We start from the raw sequence: 23039 nt of genomic DNA, 5'->3' as shown, positions 1-23039 counted from the left end.
AGGTAAGGGCTGCACGCTGATCAGGGCCCTTCAATGAGAAACAGTAAGCTGGGCAGCCCCCTTGAGACAGACAGAGGCTGAAGGCCTTCTCCAGGAACCGATTTGATGAATAGCTTCCTCATTTCTGTGACAAGCTAGTGAGCTGAAAGCATTGCGACGGCCCAGTCTCGGCTTTCAGAGGTAATTACAAGAGATTAAAAGATTCAAATCTGCAGGGCCATTCTCCAGTGAGCACAGATAAGATCGGATCTGCCGAGTGGTGGGAGAGAGAGAAAGTTTCTAACTTATGTTCAGCAAATTGGGGACCATGCACTAAGCCAATTATGAACAGCTGACTTGATGGTTATCTTCCTGCTCTTCATGTTCGTTTGCTAATCAGCTGTTTTACGCAGGCGCTGCACTAATGAAACATTTCAAAAGCTTGTTAAGCTACTCATGTGTTTTTTAAATCAGTGAAAATAAAAACATGTCTATGTTCGACGTTTGCTTTCATTAGAGGATACTGCAGACCATACACATTTATGTCCAGTTGTTAAAGAGACTTGTGACTTACCAGCACCAGAGCCTGTGCAGGTCACATTTTCATCACTGAAGTCACCACAGTCATTGTCTCCATCACAAGCCCAGTGTTCAGGGATACACCTGCCAGTGAAACACTGGAACTGACCAGTGGAGCAGGCATGAGCACACAGTTCCTCATCGCTAAAATCTCCACAGTCATCATCTACTCAGGGGAACAAAAAGACAAAAACAGATTTTAAGACCAAATATTCCCATGGAGTTCAGAGCCTCTCCCTCACTTCAAATATACAGTACTGCTTCCATTTCATGATTTGACCTTATGCTAACCTCCCGTCCAGAAAAAAAAATAAATAAATATTGGATCTAATTTCTTTTCAGTACATTTAAATGAATCTGAATCATACAGAAGTTAAAATCAATTACTTTGACTGAGCATTTAATAGAATGATCAATTTCTACTGTATCCAAACTGCTATGCTTTGTCTATACACTGATCTACATATCTGCAGAATGTCACGTGTCGCTCTTCACACTCACCTGAATCACAGCGCCACTTGATGCTGATACACCTTCCGTTTGCGCAGCTAAACTGGGTAAGAGGCTCACATGTGGGAATGGCTGTGGGCAGACAGAGAAACCATGGGGACTATGCATTCCAAAGACACAGATGCTCCAAACCCAACCCAATATATCACTGTCTCTTTGATGCACCAGAGCAGAAAGACCATTTTTCATTTTGCATTTACCTTTGAAATATTGCAAAAGAAGTTTGGCATGACATTGATTGCACTGCCATGCTAATAAATTAAATTCTGAGGCTTTTTTTTTTGTCCATTTTTGCAAACGTGAGGAGGTGGACTTTTGCTATATCACTGCCTACATTTCAGTGAAAATAACAGAAAACTTTCAGGGGAAAAAAAAAGAAAGAAGAAAAACAACCTGCAGTTGTTTGCAGTCATACAGTTGTTTTTTTTTTACAGTAAGCTCTGTGTACCCTGAAGGTCATGCAAAATGTCAAAGTGAATTATTGGTGTTTTCTCTCTGAGGTTAATGAAAAATAAGTCATGAACAACTGGGAAAACAGAGCTCGCTGAGCCTGTGGAAAATAGTCTGAGGCAATAAGAAGGTGCCAGAAGGCAATATCAAAGCAACAGTTTTTAATGGAGCGTCATTAGGAAAATGTATATATCAGCCATTAAAATCAGCTTGCTAATATTGCTTAGGTCTCTGTTGTACCACCAAACAGCTCTGATCCATGCTGATATGTTCTGAGGCATACACTCCACAAGATCTCGGAAGATTTGGATTTGGCACCAACATATTTGAAGCAGATCCTTTGAGTGGGCCCTCCATTGTTTAGACTTGTTTGTCCTGCACATCCCACAGATGCTCAATCAGATTGAGATCTGAGGAATCTGCCAGAAGAGTCAACACCTTGAACTCTGAACAATGTTTGCAGTGTGGCAGAAATCATTATCCTGCTAAAAGAGACCACTGACATTTAGGGAATACTGTTGCCAGGAATGGATCTACTTGGTCTGCAAGCATGTTTAGGTAGATGCTGTCAAAATAACATCCACATAAATGCCAGAAGGTGTGCCTTCTTCTCATACTGCATCCTGGTGCCATTCTTGCCATGGTAAGTGAGATACACACACTCGGCCAGCATGAGCTAGGCACTTAAATTTTTTCAGCTATTTCTTCGATATTGGATGCATAGTAACTCTGGGATCACTTCAATGAGCCTTAGAAATCCATGACTCTGTCAGTGGTTCACTGGTTGTCAACCACTGCATTACAATAAACACTCCACAAGACTGCTGTTTTGGTAGTGTTTGGCTAGTCATCTAACAGTTACAATTTGGGGCATTATCCATGTCGGACCCTTACGCTTGCCCATTTTTCTTACTTTTAACAAAGCTCTAATCCAGCTTTGTTACTAACTGTTCACTTGCTGCCCAATATAATCATCCTCTTGATAGGTGTATCAATGTTATTCACATCAAATGTCACTGGCTAGTCAGTTTGTACAGAATTTCTTTGTGTTCTTATAAATATGGGAAATTAAGAACTATTTAGCACAATGCATAGCCAAAAAAGGTTGAGATTTCAATAAACAAGTAAGAGTAACTAAGTAAGAGTCTTCCATTGGATATTTCTGTGATTACTTTTGTTCACCAAACTGATGTAAACAGTGCGGCTAATCTGAAAAAAAGGCTTCAGTTTGCTAAGGAGCATAAAGTTTGGACTCTGGAGCAATGGTCATGGAGCAGTGGTCTGAGGAGTCCAGTTTTAACCTGTTCCAGGGTGATTGGCGCATAAGGGTAAGAAGATGATCTGGGGCTTCTTCAGTTGGCCTTGTACAGCAACATTATGTGCCCAAAAAATGAGCTCAGCTAAGTACCTGAATATTATGAATGACCAGTTTCATCCCTAATGGCAAGGACATATACCAAGATGACAATACCAGGATTCATCCAGCTCAAATTGTGAAAGAGTGGTTCAGGGACCATGAGACATTATTTTCACACATGGATTGGCCATCACCACATCCAGATCTTAACCCTTATGAGAATCTTTTTGATATGACGGAGAAGACTTTAATCCACAAACAAATATAGAACTGATCTAGTACTGGCAATTGTAGTCCCCTTTGTGTAGGAGACTTTTGAGGCATGGCTTTATATATGATATGTTAATGTTGGATGTGAATCACTTAAAAAAAAGTCTTGATGAAAATTACAGCATGTCATTTACAGTCTAGATAGCAGGGGTAAAATAAAGTTTTATAACATGACAAGAAATCCATAACAGGCTGCCAAAGTGATGTGTTTTTAATTTCAGCACACAAGTTGATGCATAAACAGTACATGTCTCTCTGCTGGGTGCTTTGGACTCGGTGGCATATCATTTAGCCAAACACATCAACAGTTTGACACGGTAGATAATGAACACTTCGGTAATTAGTCAGCATCCGCTTGTTTATCTGTACAGTATAACCATGAAGCATGACTCTCCTTTCCACTGAGAAGTGAGCACTAAAGTCATTCAATTAGCGTTTAGCCTATCAGCGCAGTTCCTCTCTATGCTCCTTCTCCTTTACGTTCATGAAACCTATTATGATTTCTATCTTTGAGTGTCTACACTAATTTGTTTGTACATAAATGTATTGCATATTTTCTTAAATATTATTAACATTATTTTCATTTGATCACTATAACCACTGCATAACCACTTAGTGTAAGATGGCAGCAGTGTCATTATCTGGCACTTATCCTGTGATCTGGTCTCTGACTAATGTTTGTTACTGACAATATCCTTAGTGCTAATTACACTGTTTTGTTTACTTCTGCATAATAATGGAGGTTTGCAAAAAAAAAAAATGACATAATATCCAGACTCAAGTTTCTTTATCTGGCCTAAATGCACTGACAGGAGCAATTAGTTAAACAACAGCTTGAATTTCTGTCGGTATCACTTTCCACCTTTATAACGTATACATGCACAAAGATGACAAATGCAAAAACAACAAATATGTATTAATAAGGCTTTGGGCCAGAACAGCTTCAGTATCACAGTATAACAGATCCTACAAGTTTCTGAAACTTTACTGGATGTATGTAAATACTTTTTTTTTTTTTTTTCAAATTCTAGGTCAGAATGTGATGATTGTGAATTTCAGAGCATATCATTTATACCAATTTCATACTTAGCAAATCATTCATGAGTCCTCGTGCCCTGTGGATAAAGACGGCGGCATCCTGAAAGAGACCAGTCCCATTAGGATAGATAGACAGCATAAAATGGATGCAAACTATGCCTGCAAAATCCCCACACACAGTCATAACAGAGCCACTGGGTTTTCCTTCAATGCCACCCATCTGTATATAAAGCATGAAAATGCGCTACTTCTCACTAGAGATGGATCTGTAAGCTTTATCTTGTCTGGGAAAAGATTTCTTATGGGGCATTGTTATGTCTCATGCTCCTCTAACCCAATCACAAGACAATCAAGCGAGAGAAAGTCTTAAAGAGTCTAGCTGAATGTGAAGTGCTGGTGCAAATAAAAGAGCGAGAGAGAAAGAGCAAGATTAGTTTCTAAAGGCAGCAAGATTGCACTTTGGACAACTCATTTCAAAAATGAAAAAATAGACACTGCTGCAAAGTCATGTCAGAAAGTTGCTACTGGAGACTGCAGCTAACAGTACCTCTGAAACTGTTTTTTACACTCCCATGATTTTGGTGATTGCCTTGTTTTGTTTTGTATGTTGTTTTTTGTGTGTGTGTGTGTGTGTGTTTTTAAGAATTGTACTTCTTACACCAATGACAGCCTCAAATAAAAGGTTATTGAGCTGCTTTCAGGTGTAATAATTCTTGCTGGTGCTTTACAGAAGAGAAAAATATTCCTCACCGGTTACTATTATAGAAACTCGGGTACATTTACTCCTTACTGCAATTCTTCAATCAGCCAATCATGTTGCAGAAGAACCATGCATACAATTAATCATGCACATACAGGTCAAGTGCTTCAGTTAATGTTCACATTAAACTTCAAATGAGGAAAATCTCAGAGATGCTGACGTCGCATGTTGCTGCCAGATGGACTGATTAGAGTTTTTTAGAATCGTGTCTCTTGAGATTTTCATGCATGACAGTCTCTAGAGAGACAGATCTCCCTTATCATCTGACTGCTACAAACCAGGAAGGGCAAAGGCTGCTTCTAACCAGGGAGGGCAAAAGCTAACACATGCTTCCTCAGAGAAATGTGAAGCCAGCCAACCACATCTATTCAAACTGCTGCTTATGGGGGAGTAAGCATCCCATTCCTCCTACCCAGAGAGCATGGCCAATTTTGTTCCTTTGGCTCCTACAATCTCTAGAGTTTACACTGAAAAGTGGGGGAGGGGGGGGGGACCCTGTCCAGTGGGGAACATTTCTGTGGTCACACTCAAAGGGAACACTTTGATGATGAGAGAGGTGACAAGAAAACTTCAATAACTCGAAGTAGCGGTCTTTACAATCACAGTGAGCAGAAAACCGTCTCAAAGCAGGCACATGTTTAACTGGATGGTTGAAGATTGGAAAAAGGAGAAGCATGTGAAATTTTTCTAGGTTTTTTGTTTAATCTTAGTCTGAGGAAAAACTGCTTATTTGAGACCCAGGCTATTTTTATTCACATGCTTGACATTAAAACAGACAGATTGACCGACCAACCAGTGATAGATAGACAGACAGACAGGCAGACAGACAGACAGACAGACAGACAGACAGACAGACAGACAGGCAGACAGACAGACAGATAGACAGACAGACAAACAGATTGACTGATCGATTGTTAAAATCGAACAATTCTTTCAAATCATTTCTATTTACCTAAACCCACTCCCCACCCTCTTATATTCCACATGTGATGCTCATTCTTATCTGAAGTGCTTGGTCTGCTTAGCTCAAATAATCAAAACAAAGAGAACATGTCCGAATGACTGAAAAACAATCAAAGACTCACAAATGTTGAACCACAAAAAAAAAGAAAGATGACATGAATTTGATGATCTGGAGAATGGAGATGGAATATAAATCAGCATCAAGCTGAAATCCCTGAGCCATTGTGCTTCAGGTGTTTGATCCGCAGTGCAGCAATGGCCCGAATCTCCAACCATGCAGCAGAACTCATAGGCTACAACGTGTATGAGAATATGCTTCTTTCAGCTCGGCTTGATTATGATTAAGTGAAGCCAAGCGTGCACTTTAATTACTGCTTACACCGACTCGGTTTGTGTGGGAGAGTGCTCAGACAGCTTAAGACGCAGCAGCAGTAACAGGCACAATTGCACTCAGAGCAATTTACTGCACTTGGTAAGGAAGAATTTAGAAAGCAGCACATTTACCCTGTGAGGTGAAGGAACATGGGGAGGCCATTCAAAGGTCTTCACGAGTAGTATTTTACTGTACTCTTTGATGTAGTATGCCAGGAAGACTGTGCCCTTTAAAAACGAAGCCAGAAAGGACAGATAGGTGTCTGGCTTTTACTGCTGATGTTGCAGACATTTGCTTTCATATATCTAATAGGAATTTAAATATATATCTAATTGGAGTTTAAACTCTAATAAGGGTTTATCTCATGAGTCATTTAGCAGATGATGCCTTCGCTGCAGGACATTGCCCAATGACTATAGTCTAAAACATACCACTGGCAAACAAAATAAATAAATTCGGTGTGTTGAGGTAAAAATATAGACACTGAAACATTACAGTGTTCAGCCTCTGGTGATTCTGATTGAGAGAAACATTTACTACTTGAAGGAAACACAAAGTGTCCCCTGATCTTAATAACTCTGCACAGACCCCCTCTCTCCCTCTCTCCCGCTTTCAAGGTAATGATATTCACTTTGTGTATGATAACCAGGAAATGAGATCAAATTATTCATGCCATTTTATGCTGCTGTACACTCAGTATTTCAAATCAGGAAGGAAATCCACTGAAATAATATACTGTAGCCTTATTCCCTGTTGCAAGTTTAAAGTACATGAAGAATGTAGACACTTCAAAATGCATAAAAAAACAGATTTCATATATCTTACAATGGAAGCTTTCAGCACCCTTTTGAGAAGGCCACACAACTCATTTACACTGCAGATCACATGGCCGGCTTTACAAATTCAGCTATTGGAAGTTCACACAGAGGCGGACACATATTTATACCATTTCCTTTGAACAGTCTGGTTTATTTGCTCTCGGCTGCAATATGTGTCGAGGATGTGGTTGTGGTAACCTCAGATCATAGACTCACTGAGGGATTTGTATTACCACCTTAGGCTTAAAAGCCCCGGAATCTGAGTTTAGTCCCCATTTCCCTTTCTGCTTCTACAAGCAGAGACTCAGGCGCTGGCTGAATCTGCTTGGTTACCATGTTCTGAATACTGATATGCAGCTCTTCTCTGGGAGAAAAAATCCATCAGACAGCTGCAGCTATGGTGTATGAGTCAAGCTCTGTGGCTAAATCAGCCAGGACTGAGAAACCATCAGCAAAATAAATAAATAATAATTAGTGACTTACCACAGGAAGTGGTCTCATCTGACATGTCACCACAGTCATTATCACGGTCACATCGCCAAGATTCAGGTATACAGCGACCACTTGCACAGGAGAACTGACCGGTCTGGCACTTCTCCGCTGTAAAAGACAAAAAAGGCAAATAAGTGAATTTAACACGCATTCAACTAGTATTTCTTTCACAGTCTGTGAGCTCTCACAAGTTCAATCTGCCGTCAAACAACCAAGCACCATTTTCCCATCTGACTTTGAGAAGGTGTTAGATGGGAGTGGCTGAGGTTTCCATTAGCAGGCAATTAGCAAAAGGATTTGTGAAATGATGGGTTGACAGCAGAAGTCTCAGTGGGTATGCCTGATGTTTTAACACTAAAGAGCTGAGTTGTACTGGAGCCATGTCAGTGTTGACATGAGAGAATTTATCACACCTGTCCCAGACTTTCATTGATTTTACAGCACTTATGAGCTCAGGGGTGTTATAGCTGGCAATAAGACAGGTTTTACTGCAGTATGTAAAAAGCAGGTCAGAGATAAGTGATTCTGATGTACTCTTAGTAATGAAAAAGCTGCACTACAATCCAAAGCTCGTCATTTGACAAATGCACATAAAGGACACAGGAGCTTGACTTGGAGAAGCAGCAAAACATATGTACCACAGCAAATTATTCATATGTGCATATATGATGTGTGAAATTGTGTTATTATTATATACTAATGTGACTGCAAAACAAAAAGACAGGCACGGTCAGCCTTATACTGAATGAAATCCAAACTGATATGAGTCAAAGTCTCATGCACATTTTGTAGAAGATTCAAAGAATAATTATGTGATTGTCCTCATGTGAAAAGTATGAGAAAGAAAAATTCTCTTCAGCTTATTGTCTTTAATAAGCCACCATTTTTGCCTTAAACCTTCTTCTTATTTTTATGATAGAAACAGGGCAATTTTAATAAAGGCTTAGCAAATCAATCTACATGTTATGAATGAATTTAATTCTCTAATCTAACATTGTGCATTCAGCACTTGTAGTTAGGTGCAGAATGCACAGTGCAGATGTTATCAAATTTGTGAAACTTTAGCCAATCATGGCCTCAGTCCAGTAAAATCAAACAAGAATATATTTTAGGGATTTGTCCAATACACACTTCTACACTGACGAGCCAAAACCTCAATAAACCTTAGCAGTGCATACTGCTTATCTACCGTACTGTGTGTTCAGACAAATTGTGATTGGCTGTAACAGGTGGGTGGGTTGGGGGTGCTTGGGGGGTGGTATTCTGTTTTGTAGCATATCTGTAAATGTTGTGACCCTTCTCCTTGGATTTTTATTAAGATTTCAAAGTAATTCTGCCTATAAAACTCATATCTACCTGCAAAACTGGCAGGGAGAAAACTTTAAAGAGGTCTGCTTGTCAGACTGGGAAAGAAAACCCATGTTCACAAATTACTCACAACTCTATTACATTTAATTATATTGTGTGGTATAAATTAGAAAGAAAGAGGTATAGTGCTCACTGTGATTAATTATGGTGATTTAAAAATGTGGCTTTTCGAAGTGTGACTCAGAATAATATAACAAAATATTGACACACAAATTCGATCTTCGATATCTCTAATATTAACAAGCTATAACATAAACAAATAAAGGAAAACAAGAGCTTGTGAGTTTCTCTAAAGATGCCACCCGTATATCAACTGCCTCTGCAATTAGGGATAATGAATGATTTTAATGTCTATTCAATAGAATAGGGACAGCACAGGTTATGTGATGGGATTCAATGAGATGTCGTTTGAGAGTTTTTGGTAATACTGATAGTGAGATTGCTAGAGATGACAGTTTTACTGACAGCTACAGATGAGTGACATATAGGTGTTTTGAGGGCATTTTGCTGGCATGGATTTGATCCACTTGTCACCCTGGAGGAAAGAGTCACTCCAAATCAATACAAAGTTCCTCTGCTTTATCCCATGATGCAGCATCTCTAGCCTGATGGAAGTGGCAGAATGGTTTACTGGATAGTTTGGTATAAATATAAGTGAATGAGAGAACAGTGTTAGATAGCTTTCTCTGCACTGGAAAGCATCACAGCTTAGCAAGTGAATATATCTTAAATATAGTTACATGTATTTAGTATTCCTTAGAAAATAATTCCAATCTTTATAAATAAACCAAATATAGGATTATTGAAACTATTACTAAACGCTCAAGCTCTATTGGCCGATCCATCCATTTTCTGTAGCGCTTTTCCTACACTGGGTTGTGGTGTATCTGGAGTCTATCCCAGGGGACTCAGGGCACAAGGTAGGGGACACCATGGACAAGTGCTAATTGCATTCATTCACACACAAACTACAGACAATTTAGAGATGCCAAGCAGCCTATTCAAGTCTTTGTACTGGGGAGGAAACCAGATTATATGGAGGAAACCCAGGAACAGGATGTCAAACAGTCAACACAGGATGGTGATATTATGTAGAAATGTTCCCATGCACCCAACCTTTCATAATGATTAATATAGAGACACAAGAAACGTGAAAGGAAATCCTACATGGAAGCACATTTATCTGCCAGTAGAAAAAAAAGCATTTAAAGCCTGTAATGTGTAAAGTCATCTAAAATATCTCAAACTAAAAATATTTGAGATATTTTCCTTATTTGGGATATTAGTTACCTTCTGAAATGTAATTTTTGCGGTGTGTCAAGAAACTGAGGATCTCTGGGAAAAATGGTGTTCATCCAAAGACTACTTCTCCAGAGACTTCCAGAGCATTGTCAATTTTCTTGAAGCTCATGGTGGACCAACACTTGTTGAATTTCCTGACTGTTTTCTCTTTTTTGTTAGCTCTAAGTAGATTTCTGAGCCAGTAACTAGTGAAATATATGATTATCTTGAACACAGAACAGGTCAAAGCAGATGCTGATGTATAGCAGTTAGATACTGAGGGTCCACATGTACTGACTCCTGCCTACAGTAAATTGCTAATCCACAGGCAAATCGAGGTGCTAATGTTCAGCTAGGAGAGTAGGCTGTGGAGCCAAGGCTAACTGCATAATCTACTGAACGATTCACTCTATAGGAAAACTAGAATGGGTCGAGAACTTGCAGCTCAAAGCATTTCATGGCATTAGGGCTAATTCATTTGGACTGGCTATTCTGTTCTTCACAAGGAAGATGATTTAAAGGATGTGGGCACTTTTGACTCAATGATAATGGCCTGACTGAAGTCAGTAATTGCTGCATGGATGGAAGGGTGACTTGAGAGCACATTGTAAATGGGGTGAGGGGGAGTTTAAGGGCTTGGATTTCTTTAAAAGCAGGTGTAAAATTCTGTTTAGCAAGTATTCTTCTTGTATTGTGTAATGTATTTTAATATTGCTGAGGAGATTAGTTAGCCAAATTGCTGAGGAGATTAGTTATTAGTTTTAGCATCTTTTTTATTCCTGCAGTCTGGGATTTTGTGAACATCAGTGCTTTGTTGAACATTCTTCTCTGTTCTTTAGCTTGTTTGCCTGTTCTCATCTTTCGAATTCTGGGGTCAAATCAGCAACAATACCATAGTTAACCTTTTAGATAACATTTAGACAAATGCCACCTAATAAATGTGTTAGCTTCCACTGCTGCTTTGTTACTTATTACTTATGGTTTATTAATAATGACATTTGTTTGGGAATGTAATTTTAAGGTAAAGCTTTAATATTAATAGTAACATCGATTCAAGAATGGCAATTACAGGAAGTGGAGTTTTTAAGAACATGTGAAAAAGACACAAGATTCTGAATATTTCTTAAGAATGAATGGTGATGGTTTTGGTGATTTTGGTGGTGATTGGTATAGATAGATAGATAGATAGATAGATAGATAGATAGATAGATAGATAGATAGATAGATAGATAGATAGATAGATAGATAGTTTCACAATAGGTAAATCTATTATTATTATTATTATTATTATTATTATTATTATTATTATTATTATTATTATTATTATTATATTGGTTAATAAATGGTCTTGAGTCCTACCTGAGCACGTTTTGTTGGACTCATCCTCATTGTCACCACAGTCATTTGTCCCATCACAAAGCCACCTCTTGGGAATGCAGCGATTGTTCGGACACTTGAATTGCTCCATGGTACAGCTGTGGTTAGCTGTAAGTAATTGCAGAAAATAGAAGATTTGATCACACATTATTAACTGCCCCCTCTGACCTGTTTACAATTGGCTAAATTATCAAATTGGTTTGCACTAATGAATCGTTTGCCCCCACTTCAGCATGAGCACATGCGTAAAGACCACAAATAATAAAATATTAAAGAACAACTGAAAGCTTATTCAAACCAGAAAGTGTCAGACACATTATTGGCCATCCACACAAAGCAGAACATTGATTTTGCAATTCTGAACACTTTGACAGAAGCCTCACACACTGTAGCAATTCTCCTGTTGAAAAATTAAGTTAATACTAAACTTGCTGTGAACTTGCTGCACATCTCATTGATTAATTCATGAGGTGCTTGTGCATTGGGCTGGTGTGGGTCGAGTGGCAGTTTCATCAGCTCTGTATATCTGTGTGAATGTTTGTTCTATATTTGGTCATCCTAGTATCTGGTTTGTATATCTATCAAGGGGAACCCCAAAACACCTTTTGGATGCATGTGGTATTTGTGTTACATTTTCTAATGTAGTTTAAACTTGCCAATTATTCTTTTGCAATACTCATGGCAGATGTTAAAGAAAAAAGAATTTGTGTGAAAATTAATTCATAAAACCACTGCCGAAGCAGTGACCATGCTAGAGCAAGCTCTTTAAGAACAGTGTGTTCTGTGTCTCCAAAAATAAAGGCACATCAAATCAAATCACACAATCAAGACAATAACAATGATTCATAGACAGTTTGTTCTCCCTGGACAGACTATTAATCTGTGATTTTACAAGGAAAAAATGCACCGTAACATTACAGCTGCACACACACACACACACACACACACACACACACACACACACACACACACACACACACACACACACACACACACACACACACACACACACACACACACACACACACACACACACACACACACTGCAAATCTTTTTCCTTTCAACATTTTTTATTTTTGGGTGCAAAAAGTGGTCACTTGTAAATACTGTGGATGTGTTTTTAAAGACCACAGCATCCTGGAGTATCCTAAAATGTATTTCAGGTCAAACATTTGGACATTAACAGTCTCATCTACGGGACAGCAGTTCTGGCGCACCCAGAACTGAATCTTACACCATGCAAATGCACCTGCACACACTGCATTGTCAACCAAGGTCTGTTAACCAGAAACAATGTAGTTAGTGATTCATATTACTGTATTTACTCCATGCATATTCTTTTAATTCCTGAAACGAAAAATTATACTGAAGGGAAAAAGAGTCTCAGTGTGTATTTGCAAGTGCAAAGTTATGGTAATTTTTTTTCCTGTTCACTAATAATCGCCCACTAATAATCCATCTGCAGGAAAAACTCTACATACAAGTCTATTAATGTTAAAAACACATCAAAAGTTGTCTTGATTATATGATTTGGTTTTGTAGATGCTTAAGGACACAGTGGTCTTGAAATGCTTGCGCTAGTGTGGTCGCTGCTTCAGCAGCAGTTTTATCAAAAATACCCCAAAAAAAAATTTCACATAAATTCTTTGCTCTTTAACACCTGCCATGGGAATCAAAGAAGAATAATTGGCAAGCTCAAATGTACAACATTAGCAAAAATGACTCAAATACCACACGCATTCACAAGGTATGACACCACTTGTGAGACTGACTCACCGACTAGCGGCAAAACCCCCAACACTGTCACGTGTACTGCAGAGGATTTTTGGGTCCCCAATTATATTATCCCACAAATAGTCACACCTTTAATAGTTCGACAACAGCCACTAAGTTAAGTACAATATTTATGTTACAATTGCAACGAGCAGGGAATAAATGTCACATCTGTGAGCCTGACTGGTTTAACTGTACACACACAAACACACACACACACACACACACACACACACACAGCAGGCGGTTAGAGACAGTTTCCAGAGATACAGATACACACCACAGACATGCTCGTCCTCATCGCTGCCGTCTAAGCAGTCATCATCTCCATCACATTTCCAGGCTGCTCTCACACACCGCTGATTCCTGCACTCAAACTGCTCGCTCCTGCAGCGCGGCTGCTCTTCATCACCTGTCACGTCTACACAGGAAATCACAAATCACAGAAGACATGTTGTTGGGGATAAAATATACTACTTCACATAATATTCCCATACTAGCTCAGAGACAGAAGTGGGATCTTATCATTCCGAGAGAATTTCGTAATGCATATGCTCGGTACGAGTGGGCTTAAAATGGCTTACCTGAGCAGGTGACATTGTTCCTGTCCAGGTGCTGGTTGTCAGCACAAGCACACACTCGGCCCCCTGGGATAGCCAAGCAGAGGGCAGCACAGCCTCCATAATTCACCCTGCAGGCATTGTCACCTGAAGAACAAATATAGGGCTATACAACAGATCTCTACCAATCTTTTTAGAATCATCGTGTCTGTATGTGTATTTATTGCATTTTGGCTTTCTGCTTGAACGCAGCAGAGCTTAGCACAGAACACTTTTCTCTTCATCTCATCTCGCTGCTGTTGAAGGATGTTCGAGACACATCGTTTGCCATCCCATGTCAAATGAATTCACCATTGAAGAGAGTCAACTGACACTTCTGTCCTGTTGATGGAGTCATTTGTACAAGGAAGTAAAAAAAAAAAAAAAGAAGCGGCAGCATTGTGAGAATCCTGCCATTTATATTTATTAAGTCGGGGCTTGAGAACTATTGTAATGTTTAATTTGGAAAGATGTGTCAAGGCAGTGCCTGGACCAATGAGATAAAGGCTTGAGTTCTGTGAGAACCAATCTGTGCTAGTTCAAACAGAGGGGATGCAATTATTCTCTCCTGTGACAAGAGCTTCAGAGAAAAAGGGGTGGTTGAAATCCCTATCCTACTCATAGCCACGACTGATCAGTAGAGAACAGATTTTTATTTTTTTTTGCCATGCTTATTTCAGAGACTTTGTATTGTGAATAATATGACATAACTGAAGTCCTTCCCTGGAGGCAAGCTCTCCATGAGGTGCTAAGGACATCACAAGTCTGCCTCCCCATAGACATTTGAACTAGTTCAGCCTGCACATGTGTTCTCGTATGCTGCCTTTTGAAAGCAAGTCTATTATGATGACCACAAATGCCCCGCTGTGCTCAAATGCATTACCTACAGGCACAGAGATTAAATGTTGGGGAGGCAAAACACGGCTATGCTCTGGCTACCCTGCTGAGCCGTGTCCCTCCCTCTATCAGCTCTGGCTGTTGCATCTGAGAGCGGATGACAGTAATCATCATGCAGAGCTGAACAGTCTAAGCATTGCTGCATTCCACACCCACCCAGATCCCAGCCACCTTCCCCACTGAGCAGCTCCAGCCCTTTACCTGCAGTGACACTAATCACTGTCACAAAATTACCCAGAAGCCCATTTCACACAGAATATAGAATCTTCTTTGCTGCTATAGAATGGAAAGGTAGGGCTTTAAATCTGTATGCTCTCTTACACTCAAATCATATTTTAAACTATTAGCAAAAGCGGAACAGTACAAGCATAAAATTTGTGTCTGAGATGTCAGGAATTAATGGTTGAGAAAAATCTGTTCCATCCATCTATTTTCTAAACCATTTATCCTACACAGGTTCGCTGGGAGCCTAAAACCTATCCTAGGGGACTAGTGGCACAAGACAGGGGATATCAAGGATGGGGTGCCAGGCCAATGCAACTGCCTTCCACACCTTCCATGTCTTTGGACTGGGGGAATAAACAGCATGCACACATGGCAGCTTAGAGATTCAAACCCCCAGCCCCAGGGGGTAAGGCAAATGTGCTAAACACAAAGCCACCCCAGAGCATCTGTCATAATTAATAAACACATAAGTTAAGTATGTTTTTGTTTGCTCTCATTGGTTCCTGACTTGTTTTCCATTATTTTTTTTATCATCATACCCTGATGTTCTTGGAGAAGGGAACTGAAATTAAAAAAAAAAAAAAACACTGAAAACATTGAGCTGAAAACAAATATTGGATTTTAGCCCACGTTATGGTGTCACTGTACATCCGCATGCATTTCTAAAAGTAAAAAGAATATATGAACTAAAGAAACTAAAAATACTGCACCATATTTTAAACACAATAAAGTGTTATAATGTATCATAGTATGATAATCATACATATTACTTTCACCTGATATCTGCACTCACACCTACACATCTACAAGCATGAGAAACAGTTTTGTGTGTTTACTGCCATAGTATTTAAGATCTGCCATAGAATTGACAAGTAAGATCAAGTAAGATCCTACAAATTCATCTGTTAGAAGTCAGTGCACTTGATTTGTGTAACCCAGGCAAAACGATTACAATATTAGAAAAAATCCACAATATTAGCTTTTGTTCTGCCCATAATATACTTTAACATCTCTACTTAATGGGACTATCCAAGATGGTGGCATGGCAGTATGCAGCGGCCAGTCCGGAAACAAAACTGTGTTATTTTTGTCTTTAGCCTGACTTATACTGTCAAAACTATTGTCTTGTGCCATCTGTCTTGCACTGACATCTGTGTTACACTATTTGCACACAGGTATTTCATGTAGTACTAAAGTGGTAAGCTTATTTCTGTGTTGTTTCTTGTAGTTGTGTTTTATGTAGCACTATGATCCTGGATGAACTTTGTTTTATTTCACTTTGTACAGCACCAGATGTTCATGGTTAATGACAATAAATTTCTTGACTTAACCTGAAGTAAACGTACATGTATTTTAGCAAAACCATGTGGAAATGCTTTTAAGAAGACTGCAGCCTAACCTTTCCTGCCTGCAAAGAGCACATGGGTAAGAAGCCAGTTTATCAAATACATTTAGTCAAAATCTTTTCAAGCTAAGTGTACATTTCTCACAATTTGATCCAGGTATTAGATAGTTACATGCCACAGTAACATGGGCAAAAGCCTAAGCAATTCAGTTTGTAATCAGATAACGTCTGTCAAAATGTCCAGGTAGTGCCTGCTCAATCCCTACCATCACTATACAGCTTGAAGAACCCTACATAGTTTAAAAGGGATTTCCAGGCCTCCATTCAATTACAGTATATTAATTATAATGTTATTGCTTAGAATAAATGATCATTTAATAAGTGTAACTGCCCAGAATTACAACATATGCCCTTTAGTTAGTAAAGTGAACGTGTTTACCTTGTTGACTCTGTGCATCAAACACTCTGAGGCCAAAGAGAGGAGGTCTCTCGCTTCTTAGCAACGTGACTTCCCCAGAAAGCAAATCCAACTGAAAGATGGAGGCATTCATATATTCAGTCCAGAAGACTGAGTTTCTGTAGTGTGAAATTCCGAAGGGATGATTCAGCTCCTTGCCGTTGTACACCACCTAGATCAAACAGAACACAAAGGTGTGAGCTGGAGCTGTAGATACAGCAACAGGTCAAAACAATCTTGTTTGTACTTGTACAATTTAGTGTTTTCTTTGTGCTTTCATCCTTTTTTTTTTTTTTTTTTTTTTAGTAAATCTCACTAGCTTACTCAATAATTTAATTTAGACAAAGTCTGTAGCAAATGAGTGCATGATGATGCATCAAGATCAGAAATATAAATGAATCTGTGCTGGGTCTTCATGTAAACCTACCATTCTGCCAGTGCCATTGAGGTAGATTCTCTCGATGTGATCATAATAAGCATCACACCAGTACATTGTGCTGCTTGCGTGGTCCAGAGTGAGTCCGTTGGGCCACAGCATGTTAGAGGTGACAAATATTGTGCGATGTGAACCATCCATCCAGGCTTTCTCAATTCTGCCAATGCTGTCATTTACCTCATCCTCCTCCCAGTCAGTCCAATACATCCAGCTGAAACAGACACAGCATGTTACAGTGTTGTAGCATTATTTTGAGAGAGTAACGTAGGGTACTGGGCGGAAGGATCCGCAAAATAAACACAATAATGCCAGCAGTGGATAGCGGGTCACTGTGATATGCTGTACAACAGAAGAAAACACGATGACACCTGTGTGCTGGTATTGTTTGTGTAGACTAAACCATTATTACTCAGCAGCATTTGAAACAGCTTTGTTTATTTTCTTCTTCTTCTCCATCAGCATGCTACATGCTTGTTTAAAGGAAGTGGATATTCTCAAGGGTGTAGTGTTATATCTGATGTGAATAGGTCAACAGTCAGACATGATCCTTTCTTTAGTAAGTGTACTTAAGGGATTTGTTTCTAAATAGAAGTTTTTCGCCCTCCTCAATGATGGAACACTGTATATTGTCACTCGAGTATCAGCACTCAGATAGGCATGAAAATAAGAGAATAGAGATGTCATGGGGGTAGGAGAAGGGGAACAGAGAGAGGAGAGATAAAACAAAATGACAGAGGGGAGAAGGAGAGAGTGTGAGGGAGCTAATGAAATGGAACGAGAGAAATTACTCCTGGGAAATATGGTCAAAATGATTAAATAATAATTTCATGTAAATAAAGTAACAGTAAACAGCACAATGCCAGTATGCTGTAGCTTGAGTGAGTGAGTGAGAGAGTGAGAGAGTGAGTGAGTGAGTGAGTGAGTGAGTGAGTGAGTGAGTGAGTGAGTGAGTGAGAGAGTGAGAGAGTGAGTGAGTGAGTGAGTGAGTGAGTGAGTGAGTGAGTGAGAGAGTGAGTGAGTGAGAGAGAGAGTGAGTGAGTGAGTGAAAGAGTGAGTGAGTGAATAGTAAAAAGGTAATGTTTAAAAATCAGACATTGATAGTGAGTCTCTGCCATGAATGAGTTTGAATGAATGAGTGGGTATGAAGGGGTAACTCAATAATGAATGAGTTACTGAGTGTGACTGGGTGTGAATAAGTGAATAGGTCAGTGATAACCAATAAATAAGTATTTGAGTGAGTGTGAATAAGTGAGCAAGTAAATGTGAGGTTTACGGAATGATTAAGCAGGTGAGTTTTAGTAAGAGAGGAAGGGAGGCATGTAGCACAAGCCTTGTCTTTTATAATGGTTAGAAAATAAGTTTGAAAATGAATCACAAAGCAAATTACCGTTATCAAAGAGAATTGCTGATAATTGCCTACTTCCAGTTCCCTAGCAATCCTATTGAAAGTCATGGTATTTCATTTTTTCAACAAATTCTAGTTCTTGAACAATTACACTGCAACAATTTTAGGACTATTTGTATTTGTCCATGAAAATGTTCAATCTCACTGGAAGCTGAAGGCACTAGAGAGGACGAAAGTGACAATATCATGGAAAAATGGGGAAAAAGTTAAACAGTTTGAGTCCAAATAGGAAAAAGGAGAGATAAAAACGGTGGAGGGGTTAGTAAGTCAGTCAAGTTAATTCTTATCATATTAAAGCAGGCTATCAGTGGTGTACAGAGAGTGAGTAAGTAAGTAAAATAGTGAGACAGAGATGTATTTTAGAGAGAGATAGGGATAGGTACAGAGACAGGTGGCTGTTATTTCAGCATGGGAATCCCATCTAGGAGGGCAGACAGAGATCACCATGCCACCTGCCTACCTGATCAGTGATCGCTTTCCATTTGTGGGTACTTAACACATCCCTAAATAGGCTTATGCCAACATACAATAGTATATGGAGTCAAATTTTGATTTGTTTTTACCTCTTTTACCTCTGTTTTTACCAAAGACCAAAAAATTGGAATTTGTGCATGTTTTAGGGAAATCTTTCAACTCAGTATACAAATTGTTCAATTCAATTTATTCCGACATGAGGAAGACTCAAAAGGCAACCCATCCACATCTGGGTGACATTGTAATAGTAGTGCAATTATAAAATAGTGTAATTATAAAATTATTTATCTTCTATTGCTGTGCTCTATGGCAACCAGGAAATTCATTATAGCTTCTAACAGTTCTATCTTGTTGAAGTCTCCTTTAATTCCACCTTATGAATCCATGCCAGAAGGTGGACTGTCACACTTACACACTGACCCTAGGTGTAAATGACTGTGTGCTACCCTGTGATGAAGGTACCATGCATTCCTGATTCACGCCCATCTGTTCTCATATGCTACAGAGATATCCTATGCATGAATGTCATTTTGATGATCATGAGGAACACTCTTGCTATAAATGCCTTTTTATTGTACATGCTGAAAGACTTTTTTTTTTAGACCAAAATACACAGACACTATAAGACTGTGTTTATACTAAAAAAAATATGCTAACTAGCCCAGTCCTGATAGTTACAGAAAAAAGCCCTTTGCTGACAAGGTGCATGTTTATCAAGTCTGAGCAAATGTCAGGTCTCTTAGCATTCAGGCCTAAGTCTATGCTCTCTGACTCCTAATGTTTTGTATCACAGGTCAAATTTTTACACACATCTGTCTGCTCTTATGTAGCAACTCCTCCTAACCTATGTTCGCTCGAGTTCTCTTTCCGGGCTGTCAAAACAGTGCACATCAGAGCTCTGAGAATGCAGTATGCAGTTACGCCCTCCAGTCGCTGTCTGAACGTGGGCTGCTTCTGCTGGCTGCTTTTCACTTGGAGATGCAGACAGATGGGAGTGATGTGAAGATTTCATAAAACTGTAAGTATTGATTCAAAGAGTTTTCATTTACCTGAATTTGCAGAGACCATGGCAAATGTTATCAAGGCCTAGCAACATTTATGAATTACTCATATATAGTATTATATATTAATGTTTATAGACAGACAGACAGATAAATAGACAGGAATACAGATAAACTACTTATATATATATATATATATATATATATATATAATTATTATTATTATTATTACTCCCACAATTCATTTTCTAATATTAGTTAATTCTTTCACCACCTAAAATTCAATTCTCAACTTTTTTTTCATTTCTTTTTTTTTTTGTTTTTTGTCCTACTGTGAATGGTTGTGTGTGTCCCAAATTACCTTCAAATTGAAGTACATACTTCTTGATTTGAGGGTTACGCACACTGTAGCCGTAACCCCCAACTGCTTCCAGCATTGCTTACTCGGTCAAGTTAAGACATTCACATAATGTCAAACATTCAGCTTGTACAGCGTGTGAGGTGCAGGATGTTTAGTAAGTCATGTGCCATCGTTAGCATTACTTGAGATGTGTGTATGTTAGCTCTCTGACATATAAGATTTTAGCTTCAGAAGTGGGCATCTAGAGAAGGTTAGCGATAGCAAAAGTAGTGTATTGTCATTAGAAGAAAATCTGGATGCCTTAAGCAGAGTTAGTAACCCCCCAGCTCATGCATTAGAGCCCTCACAGAAGACAGAAAGGGTGCATAGTCTCAAAGCCAAATATAACGCAAAGGCTTGACAACAGGAGCACCACTGCTTTCTACTTCATAGGTCTCTTCAGTGAAGCACTCGTTGAGAAACCTGAAAGAACTACGGTTATAGGAGACTCGATCTAAAGGCATGTGAAATTAGCTAGGCCTTCAGGGGTTCCAGCAGCACTATACCTAGCAGGCGCCAGACATAGCTGATAATCTTTAGATCCTAGACAAGCATAGGTTCTCAAAGGTAGTTTTCCATGTAGGAGCTAATAATATACACCTTTGACAGTCAGTGGTCACTAAAAGTAATATTGTAAATGTATGTAAATTAGCAAAAGCGATGTCTGATGCTGCTGTATGCACTTGCCCCATCCAAGTGTTGCGTGGCAATGTAGCTTACAACAGGTAATGATCACTGAACTGATGGATGTCCGAGTGGTGCTCTGAAAACATTGTTAGCTTCATAGATAATTGGAGCACTTTTGAGAGCAAGGCTGGCCTATTAGGACAGGATGGTGTCCGTCCCACTTGGGAAGGTGCTGCTCTCATTTCTTGCAGCATAGCACATAGTTAATTGATGTCAATCTAGAGCCAAGGCCTGGGAGCAGACAAGCAGGCTAATCCAACCGTCTGCTAGTTGCAATAAGTCATCACCCAGGGTTCACAATATAAAAACTGTGTCTGTTTCCTGAGCTTAACAAAATGTATAAAACACAGAATATTTGTTTTAATAACCTTATTATCATAAAATTAGATTATAGTGAATGCACAGCCAGCACTTTTTATCTGAAGCTAGGACTGTTAAGTATAAGATCTCCTGAAGCTAAAGCACTTATTGATAATGAAATGGATTAAACCAAGTGAGTTTGTGTTATTTAAATGAAGCTTGTCTGCCTGGTTATACAGTAGTTACATACACCAGCCACTCCTTACAGGCAGGAAAGGTGTTATTCAGGATGATAAGATAGGTGAGAAGCAAAGATCTAGACATAAATTCAACAAATTTGAAGCTCTTTATACTAACTTAACATACAGTATGTTGCCACAAAAAATAACTCTATCAAGTCACTAATTGTTATTCACAGAACTCTGGGGCCATATTCTGAATTCCGCCAGACTAGCGGTTTCTGTAGAAAAAGCATTAATTGTGGGAGGATTTAATATTCATTTTGATAAGTTAGAAGATCCTCTGAGAACAGCAGTTGTCTATCTTGGATTCAGTAATGGTTAATCAGAATGTAATAACACCTATTTATAAAAAAGGCCACTCAATCTGACCTTCAGATTAAATATAGAAAATATATTCAGATTTCCTCCACAGGAGACTACCTCTGACCATTGTCTCATTTTGTTTAAGATGTGTGTTGTACACAATATATGCAATTTGCCACATCACTGTGTTAAAAATACATGTTCTGCAAAGAGATTTAACAAAACTTGAGTAGGCGTCTGGTTGCTTAGAGTCAGTGTTTTGCTACACCCTAGATATTGTAGCTCCACTTAAAAAGAAAATAATTAAAGAGAAAAAAAACTAGCACCCTGATACAATGACCACACACAAACCTTAAAGTAATCATCTGGGAAATTAGAACATAAATGGTGTCAAACTAATTAGCATTATACCAATTAGTATGGAAAGGGAGCTTTCTGAGTTTCAAAAAAATCTCTGCTAGATCAGTGCATCTCTCCACCTTAATTGAAGATAACAAAATAATCCTGAATGTTTATTTACTACTGTTACAAAATTAACTAGGAGTAAAATCACTGTAAAAAAAAAAAAAAAAGCATGCACCATCAATATGAAGCAGCAAAGACTTAATAAATAATTTCAATGGAAAAATTGAGAATATTGACGCCTGAGATAGGCACAGGCTCCCCGTGACCCGAGGTAGTTTGGATAAAGCGGTAGAAAATGAGTGAGTGAGTGAATTGAGAATATCGATCAGACAATTCAGACTACTTATTTAAATCCAACAATTTGATAGATAATGCTGTAGAAAATAATATTACCGTGTCTGATCAGCAGACTGTTTTACTCTGATTTAATTTCACTATTTTTTCTTCAAAATGATCAACCTGTAAACTAGATCC

General features: G+C 38.8%; 1 protein-coding gene across 9 annotated transcripts in view; it reads right to left on the bottom strand.

Annotated features, from left to right (window-relative positions):
- The window catches only part of lrp1bb (low density lipoprotein receptor-related protein 1Bb), a 260096-nt gene that overhangs the window by 97698 nt on the left and 139359 nt on the right, over positions 1–23039 (bottom strand). For all 9 annotated transcript variants that reach the window (XR_007140906.1, XR_007140905.1, XR_007140904.1 and 6 more), the window contains exons 12-19: positions 17340–17559; positions 16895–17084; positions 13974–14096; positions 13670–13810; positions 11598–11723; positions 7581–7697; positions 1060–1140; positions 554–724 (exon numbers count right to left, since the gene is read on the bottom strand). Coding sequence is in view for 6 of the 9 variants with exons in the window: in XM_047815198.1 (XP_047671154.1) it covers positions 554–724; positions 1060–1140; positions 7581–7697; positions 11598–11723; positions 13670–13810; positions 13974–14096; positions 16895–17084; positions 17340–17559 (1169 nt within the window). In the remaining 3 variants the exon portion in view is untranslated. The remainder of the gene's footprint in view (positions 1–553; positions 725–1059; positions 1141–7580; positions 7698–11597; positions 11724–13669; positions 13811–13973; positions 14097–16894; positions 17085–17339; positions 17560–23039) is intronic.

Source organism: Tachysurus fulvidraco, chromosome 6, assembly GCF_022655615.1.
Source record: "Tachysurus fulvidraco isolate hzauxx_2018 chromosome 6, HZAU_PFXX_2.0, whole genome shotgun sequence".
Classification (NCBI taxonomy): domain Eukaryota; kingdom Metazoa; phylum Chordata; class Actinopteri; order Siluriformes; family Bagridae; genus Tachysurus; species Tachysurus fulvidraco.
The sequence above is the reverse complement of the archived record's forward strand: the minus strand, read 5'-3'. Positions and strand labels throughout refer to the sequence as shown.